Consider the following 7866-nt stretch of genomic DNA (forward strand, 5'->3'; position numbering starts at 1 on the left):
GGCTCCCCCGTCCCTGGGGTTCTCCAGGCAAGAACACTGGAGTGGGTTGCCATTTCCTTCTCCAATGCATGAAAGTGAAAAGAGGAAGTGAGGTCGCTCAGTCGTGTCCGACTCTTCGCAACCCCATGGACTGCAGCCAACCAGGCTCCTCCGTCCATGGGATTTTCCAGGCAAGAATACTGGAGTGGGGTGCCATTGCCTTCTCCGATGGAGTCGATTACTAATTAATAATTTCAAGGAAAGCTCAAAAAGTCTGGAAGACTGCTGAGTGTGTTTGCGGAGCAGGCGTTATCATATTAGACTGCGGGAAACACCATAATTCCTGTACCGTTGTTGTTTAGTCGCTCAGTTGTGTCCGATTCTGACCTCATGGACTGTAGCCCACCAGGCTCCTCTCTCCATGGGATTTCCCAGACAAGAATGCTGGAGTGGGTTGCTATTTCTTTTTCCAGGTGATCTTCCCGACCCAGGGATCGAACCTGAGTCTCCTGCGTTGATAGGCAGTTTCTTTATCACTGAGCCACGAGGGAAGCCCAATTCCTCTAATACTGCATATTAAAACATAGGAAAATGTTTCTTATTATGGAAAATATCAATAGAATTTAAAGTATGGTTTTTAACTTCAAACAGACGATGAACTAGTTAGCCTAGATAAGATGATCCCCATGGAGGAATAGATAGCCTCTTGAAGAGCGTTATAATGAAGCGTTAAAGGCCATTGAGGGTTCCAATAGGAGAACCCTGGAAAACAACATTCCATTCAAAACAAACAGGAATTTGTTGGTGCAGGAGTTTCCTAGGGTGGCCATAACAAATGACCACAAACTGAATGGCTTAAAACAACAGACATTTATTTTCTCACCATCCTGGAGGCCAGAAGTCTGAAATAAAGGTATGGGCAGGGCTGTGTTCCCTCAGAAAGCTCCAGGGTAGAGTCCTTGCCAGCTTCTGGTGTATGCTGGCAGTCTCTGGCATTCATTAGCTAACAGCGGCATCACCCTAGTCTCTGCCTTCCCTCTTCCTGTGTTTTTCTCCCTGTGTGTCTCCTCTGTGTATTCACATGGCATTCTTTAAGGACACCAGTCATTGGATTTAGGACCCACCCTAAACCAGTATGACCTCATTTTAACTAATGACATCCGCAGAGATGCTCTTTCCAAATGAGATCACAGTTGGAGGTTCCAGGCAGACATGAGTATTGGGCAAGGCAGGGCACCCACCGGGTGGGCAGATATCATGCCAGTGGGCACATTTGATGAGTGTGTGGGCCGGTTTCCAGAAAGTGGGCCAGTGTCTCTGAGCCCTGTCTTAGGAAGGGGTCACCCTCGAGTGGAATCAAGGAGAGGAAGTCAAGTCACCTGGAGTCCTCACTCCCCAAGATGGGGGTCACAGACTCTGCTCAGGGGGAAGGAACAAACAGAAGGATATGGAGAAAGGAGGCAGAGATTCAATCCTTGTCTGACTTCTTTCATCTCTCTACCAGAAAGATCTGAGGGCTGTGTCAGAAATGCTGTTGCTGTTGTTTTTGTCCACCTGCCAAGCAGGAGACACAGGTTCAATCCCTGGGTTGGGAAGATACTCTGGAGAAGGAAATGGCAACCCACTCCAGTCTTCTTTTCTGGGAAATCCTATGGACAGAAGAGACTGGCAGGCTACAGCCCATAGGGTCACAAGGAGTCAGACAGTGATTATTAAACAACAGTAAACCAAAAAGCTCTGCGGGTTTGTGTCAGGGTCACTGGCGATGGTGACACTCTCTCTCCATTTGCGTCTCTGCTTGCATTCCCCCTGCAGCTGAAGACCAGTCCTGTCCCTCTGAGAGGCGGCGGGCCTTTTCCAGACTCCGCTTTGGGCCCTCCGGCTACTTCAGCCGGCGCAGCTTGCTCTTGGCTCCCGAGGAAAGACCGGTGTCTCAGAGATTCGCCAGATTTACCGCATCCTGCCCACCCTCCATCAAGGAGCTTTTTCTGGATTCCGGAATTTTCCAGCCGATGCTGCAAGGACGGGACACACGGTTTGTTGCCCCAGAAAGTCTCCTCAAGGAAGCGATTAGAGGGCTCTTTCCCTCCCGAGAGCTGGCCCGCCTCGCCCTGCAGTTCACCACCAACGCAAAGCGGCTGCAGCAAAACCTCTTCGGGGGAAGATTTTTGGTGAACGTCGGCCAGTTTAACTTGTCTGGAGCCCTGGGCACAAGAGGCACATTTAACTTCAGTCACTTTTTCCAGCAGCTGGGTCTCCCAGGCTTCCAGGATGGACGGGCACTAGCCGATCTGGCCAAGCCCCTCTCCGTGGGACTGAATTCAAATCCTGCCTCCGAAGCTCCCAAAGCCTCCAAGATAGACGTTGCCCTGAGGAAGCCAGTTGTGGGCAGCTTTGGCTTTGAAGTCAATTTACAAGAGAACCAAAATGCCCTGCAATTCCTTTCTTCCTTCCTGGAGCTTCCAGAATTCCTTCTCTTCTTGCAGCATGCTATTTCTGTGCCAGAGGACATAGCGAGGGATTTAGGTGACGTGATGGAAATGGTGTTCAGCTCTCAGGGCTGCGGGCAGGCACCTGGCAGCCTTTTCGTCCCGGCATGCACTGCGGAAGGGAGCTACGAGGAGGTCCAGTGCTTCGCCGGAGACTGCTGGTGCGTGGACGCCCAGGGCCGAGAACTTGCTGGCTCCCGGGTTAGAGGTGGACGACCCCGGTGCCCCACGGAGTGTGAAAAGCAGAGGGCGCGCATGCAGAGCCTCTTGGGTAGCCAGCCGGCTGGGTCCAGCCTGTTTGTCCCTGCTTGTACCAGCGAGGGGAACTTTCTCCCTGTCCAGTGCTTCAACTCAGAGTGCTACTGTGTGGACACCGAGGGTCAGCCTATTCCTGGAACTCGAAGTGCGCTTGGAGAGCCCAAGAAATGTGAGTCTGTTGAGTGTTCAACCTGCAGACTCTGATTCTCCCCTAGGGCCCTGACATGACGCATCAGTTGTAGCTAAAGCCCAAACTTCTGCTAATGGTGAAGTTTGCTGGCTGATTTAAACATTGTCCAGAAAGGTCTTGATAATGTTAACCATTCCAAGGAGTGGAGTTGGGAGATTAATTTGGCCTTAAGAAGCTGGCACATAAAATTTCTGCAGTGCTGACAACAGCTGGTCTCAACTGCATTGCTTTAGTGATGGGCAGGCTCTCTCTCTCTGAATATTTACAAATTTAAGGTTGATGGGGTTTCTATGGCTGTGTAAGGTTTTAGATGGAGTTTGGACAGATAAGGGCTTCGATTCTGGGTCGGGAAGATCCCTCTGGAGAAGGAAATGCAACTCAGTCCAGTATTCTTGCCTGGAGAATCCCATGGACAGAGGAGCCTGGCGTGCAAAGGGGTGGTCCCCTTTGCCAGTCCATGGAGTGGCAAAGAGTCAGACACAACTGAAGCGACTTAGCACATATGCATCTTGGTCTTTGGGGCTTATTAACCTGAAATACCTGTGTTTCGTTCCTCCCCAGGCCCCAGCCCCTGTCAGTTACAGGCTGAGCGAGCCTTCCTCGGGACGGTGCGGACCCTGGTCTCCAATCCCAGCACACTGCCCGCCCTCTCCAGCATCTACATCCCGCAATGCAGTGCCAGTGGGCAGTGGAGCCCCGTGCAATGCGACGGGCCCCCTGAGCAGGCCTTTGAGTGGTATGAACGCTGGGAGGCTCAGAACAGTGCTGGCCAGGCACTGACCCCGGCGGAACTGCTGATGAAGATCATGAGCTACAGAGAAGCAGCTTCCAGAAACTTCCGTCTCTTCATTCAAAATCTGTACGAGGCTGGCCAACAAGGCGTCTTCCCAGGGCTGGCGAGATACTCTTCTTTCCAAGATGTCCCAGTGTCGGTGCTGGAAGGGAACCAGACCCAACCTGGAGGGAACGTGTTTCTGGAACCCTACCTCTTCTGGCAGATCCTAAACGGCCAGCTTGACCGATACCCAGGGCCCTACTCAGACTTTAGTGCCCCTCTGGCGCACTTTGACCTCCGGAGCTGCTGGTGTGTGGATGAGGCTGGTCAGAAGCTGGAAGGAACCTGGAACGAGCCCAACAAGGTCCCAGCATGTGAGTTCCTGGTGTGGAATAAACATTAGCAATTACTAATCATCTCACAAAGTGGGTATGCCGTCAGTGCAGTGAATCCGATTGCAGAGACGAAACAGAAAGAACATTCCAGGTTGTGGGAAGAGTTGGGGTGAAGGGAACAGCTGAGGCAGAAATTCGTGTGTATGTTGATGTGTGTACATACTTCAGAGAGGTCAGAGTGAGCTCCACGTGGTGGGTGGATCCATCTGCCTTTCCTCCCCAGGTCCTGGCTCTTGTGAGGAAGTGAAGCTTCGCGTCCTGCAGTTCATCAGGGAAGCAGAAGAGATTGTCACGTATTCCAACAGTTCTCGTTTCCCTCTGGGAGAGAGTTTCCTTGCGGCCAAAGGAATCCGGCTGACGGATGAGGAGCTGGCCTTTCCTCCGCTCTCCCCGTCTCGGGAGACTTTCTTGGAGAAGTTTCTGAGTGGGAGCAATTATGCCATTCGACTGGCAGCTCAGTCCAGTGAGTGCCCCATGCTTCTGGTTTCTTGTTCCCTCTTTGGCGGAAGAGAGAGTTTGAACGAGTTCCTCTTTGGTCATCTTTAGAGCTGTGGTTTCCCCCGGCCCATGAGTTCCAGAGAACACAAACGTCTTTTGTGATAAAGCTGGAAGTTTTCCCACCCCTCCAAGATGGCGCCCAGTCCTCCAACAGAGCCACTTGGGGGCAGGGCTCTGTATTTTGTATTGCATATGGCGCCTGTAGCCCACTGGGAAGCCAAGTACTTGGGTTAAACTATTCAAATGTGTGAGCCCCGAACGCTCCTACTCCCCTGTGACTGGTTCTGAAGTTTCCCTCCATTTCCAAGGACTCAGTAACACCTCCTAGGAGGAAAGTAGAAGAGCCCTCCTAAACTGAGGAAACACGCTCTGGGTTTAGGCACCTTCCTCATGTGATCAAATCTAATCCAGGTAGTTAACTCCAAAAAGCACCACTTGGTCCCTGCTCATGGCAGAGACCTATGCTCAGAAGGCTGACACCGCTCTGGCCTGGGACCAGCTCAGCATTGCTTGACACATACCCCTGGCCAAGCACTTTCTGTGCTAAGTAGATCTTTACCAGATCTTTGCATCTGATCCTCTGACAGTCCCATGAGAGCGATGCTGTAATCACCATCCGTGATTCTTTTCAGAAGTGGAAGCGGAGGTAAAGTCACGTGTCCAGGTTCATCCAACCAGCAACTAGCGGAGCCTGGATGCGATGCTGGTGGTTTGGCCCCCACGCCTCTGTCCCCTGCTCCCACTGCTCCCCCTGTAACATCTGGACCAAGACAAAGAGCCTATGCCCACAGGCTGGAGCCTCCCTGCCCTCACCTTCCTGGCAGTTCTGCTGCCCCCTTGGCATTGGGCTTCCCTTGCCTTTATTCCCCTAACCCCACATGAGAGTCTCCCCAGAGCCATCTTTATTTCCTCCCCCTCCCCAGCCACCTCTGCTGGAGGACAAGACGCCCACCTAACTCTTTACATCCTGGGTCTCGCACAGCGCTGACAGAATGTGGGGACCTGGAAAAGGATGCCTAACCATCCTCCTTGCTTCTTTCTTCTTCTTCTCTCTTGTTCCCTCCCCAGGTACTTTTTTTTTTTCCCCTCTGTTCCTCAGAGACTTGGAGATTCTGCTTTTGGCAGGAACCCAGTTTTTTAAAAAATGTGCCTGGGCAAGTTGTCACGTAATCAAAGAGGGGAGGAGGTTTTGATTCCCTTGAGTGGTGACCACTTCGGTCAGGGAGGGAAATTTAGAGGAAGAGAGAGAAGTGTTGGCCCCATGGGAATTTATTGGCTGAATGTCATGGTGGCACATTGCTCAGAAGTCAGGCTAAAGAAGTTCCCCTTCACCGAGCCACCAGCTCTGCTTTTGCAAGTGTGACGCCATTGGGAAAAAAGGAAGTGTCTGTAGAGAACAACCAGGGTTGGTCCCTTTCCTCGTCACCCCTTCAGATGAGAAGGGGCATCTCTAACTGTGCCAGAGGAGAGGAAGCTCTTGGTGTGCAGACCTCTGGAGCCTGGGGAGTCTGGGGATTGAAGGCCTAGCCCAGAAAGAGACTGAAGGCCGCAAAGCATCTTTGACCCACAGAACCCAGTAGTGGTGTCCCGGGGTCTCTAGGGAGGAGGGGTGGGCACAGGAGGAAAGTCAGTTCCGTAACGTGCCATCAGTGTTATCAGCAATCACTGTTCTCACATGTGCCTGGAGACTCTGCCTTGACCTGATGGGCTCTAGGTGAGAATTCCTGAAGGAGGAACAGTGATTCCTTCAAACTTGGCTGACATTTTTTACTTCTTTGGTTGCATAATGTTGCTTGTGGGATCTTAGTTCCCTGACCAGGGATCAAACCTGTGCCCCCTGCAGTGGAAGCGTGGCAGTCCCAACCACTGGACTGCCAGGGACTTCCCATCAGCCGGCATTTTAATTTTTTTCATTTTAATTTTAAAGGGCAATCTGGTGAGGGCCTACCTGCTCCTCGGTGAGCCTCTGTCTTGTTTTGGGGTGGAAATGTTTGTTATAGAAATCAAAAGGCCGCCTATGATGGGAAAGGACGAGGTGGCTGTTCTCAGGACAGAGTCCGCTCGGCCTGGGCTTTGCGCGTCCAGGGCTCACCTCTCTCTTCCTCTCTCCCGACTCCAGCCTTTGACTTCTACCAGAGACGCCTGGTGACCCTGGCCGAGTCGCCACGAGCACCCAGCCCTGTGTGGTCAAGCCCGTACCTGCCACAGTGTGATGCCTTCGGAGGCTGGGAGCCTGTGCAGTGCCATGCCGCGACGGGTGAGGCGGGCAGGCACCCTGGGGAGGCTGAGGGACACCCCTCCTTTTCATGTGCAGAAAAGAGCCCTAAAAAGAGAGAAAGGAAAGAGCCCTGCACTATTAGGGCAAAGCAACGTGGACTCTAGGCCTCTCTTCCACAGCTGGTGGCAAGTCCCTTAATTCTTGTGCCATCTGATTGTTCCATCTGTACGATGGGAGTGGCAGCCTTCTACCTGCCTGAAGATCAAGTGGGTAGCTGCTGGGGTTTCTGGGTGTTAGGGCCTCTGATTGTGGACCATGTTAGGGAGAGCAGACAGGTAGGGGTTTGGGTGAGAGAACTTATTGGCACTGCTAGGAATTTTTAAAATTTTGATTAGAGTATGGTTGATTTGTAATGCTATGTTACAATAGTTTCTGCTGTACAACAAGGTGAGTAGATTATACCTAAACCCACTCTTTTTCAGATTCTTTTCCCATATAGGCCACTACGGAGTATTAAGTAGAGTTTCCTGTGCTATACAGCAAGTCCTTATTTGTTATCTCTTTTATGTATGGTAGTGTGTATTGCAGGACCCTCAGGGCAGGGCCCTTGGGCACTTCCTGAACTTCTGGCCGGGGCTTTTTTCCAGGGCACTGCTGGTGTGTGGACGGGAAGGGAGAGTACGTCCCCGCCTCGCTGACTGCCCGCTCCCGGCAGATCCCGCAGTGTAAGTGGGGCCGCTGGACCAGCCGGCGGGCCTTCTAGCGGGGGCCCTGCCTGGGGAGGCTCCGTGGGCCAGCGCTTCAGACCAACTCCCAAGAGCAGGCAGACCACACACCCCCAAGTCCCCAGGCCTGGAAGAGTTCCCTGACCTTGGTTGTAGTTCCTAATGGTGCTCCTCATTTCCCAGGTGGAGGGAGGGAGCTGGGTGTGGGCAAGGAGCCCCAGGTCCACCCCCTGACACCTGCTTCCTGGGAAGTTTCATCTATTTCTGTGTTTTCTACAACGACCTCATGTCTGGTCCATAGTCCAACCTCTCTTCTGAGTCTGGACCCATGTAATCAAG

The 7866-nt window shown here is 52.4% G+C and overlaps 1 protein-coding gene across 1 annotated transcript in view; it reads left to right on the forward strand.

The window, feature by feature from the left end:
* Window positions 1-7866, forward strand: part of TG (thyroglobulin) — a 237536-nt gene that overhangs the window by 19143 nt on the left and 210527 nt on the right. Inside the window, exons 9-13 of the mRNA XM_010834775.1 lie at window positions 1795-2895; window positions 3478-4065; window positions 4310-4549; window positions 6704-6841; window positions 7450-7527. Of these exons, the coding sequence (XP_010833077.1) occupies window positions 1795-2895; window positions 3478-4065; window positions 4310-4549; window positions 6704-6841; window positions 7450-7527 (2145 nt within the window). The remainder of the gene's footprint in view (window positions 1-1794; window positions 2896-3477; window positions 4066-4309; window positions 4550-6703; window positions 6842-7449; window positions 7528-7866) is intronic.

This window comes from Bison bison, unplaced genomic scaffold (assembly GCF_000754665.1).
Source record: "Bison bison bison isolate TAMUID 2011002044 unplaced genomic scaffold, Bison_UMD1.0 scf7180017864036, whole genome shotgun sequence".
NCBI classification, from domain to species: domain Eukaryota; kingdom Metazoa; phylum Chordata; class Mammalia; order Artiodactyla; family Bovidae; genus Bison; species Bison bison.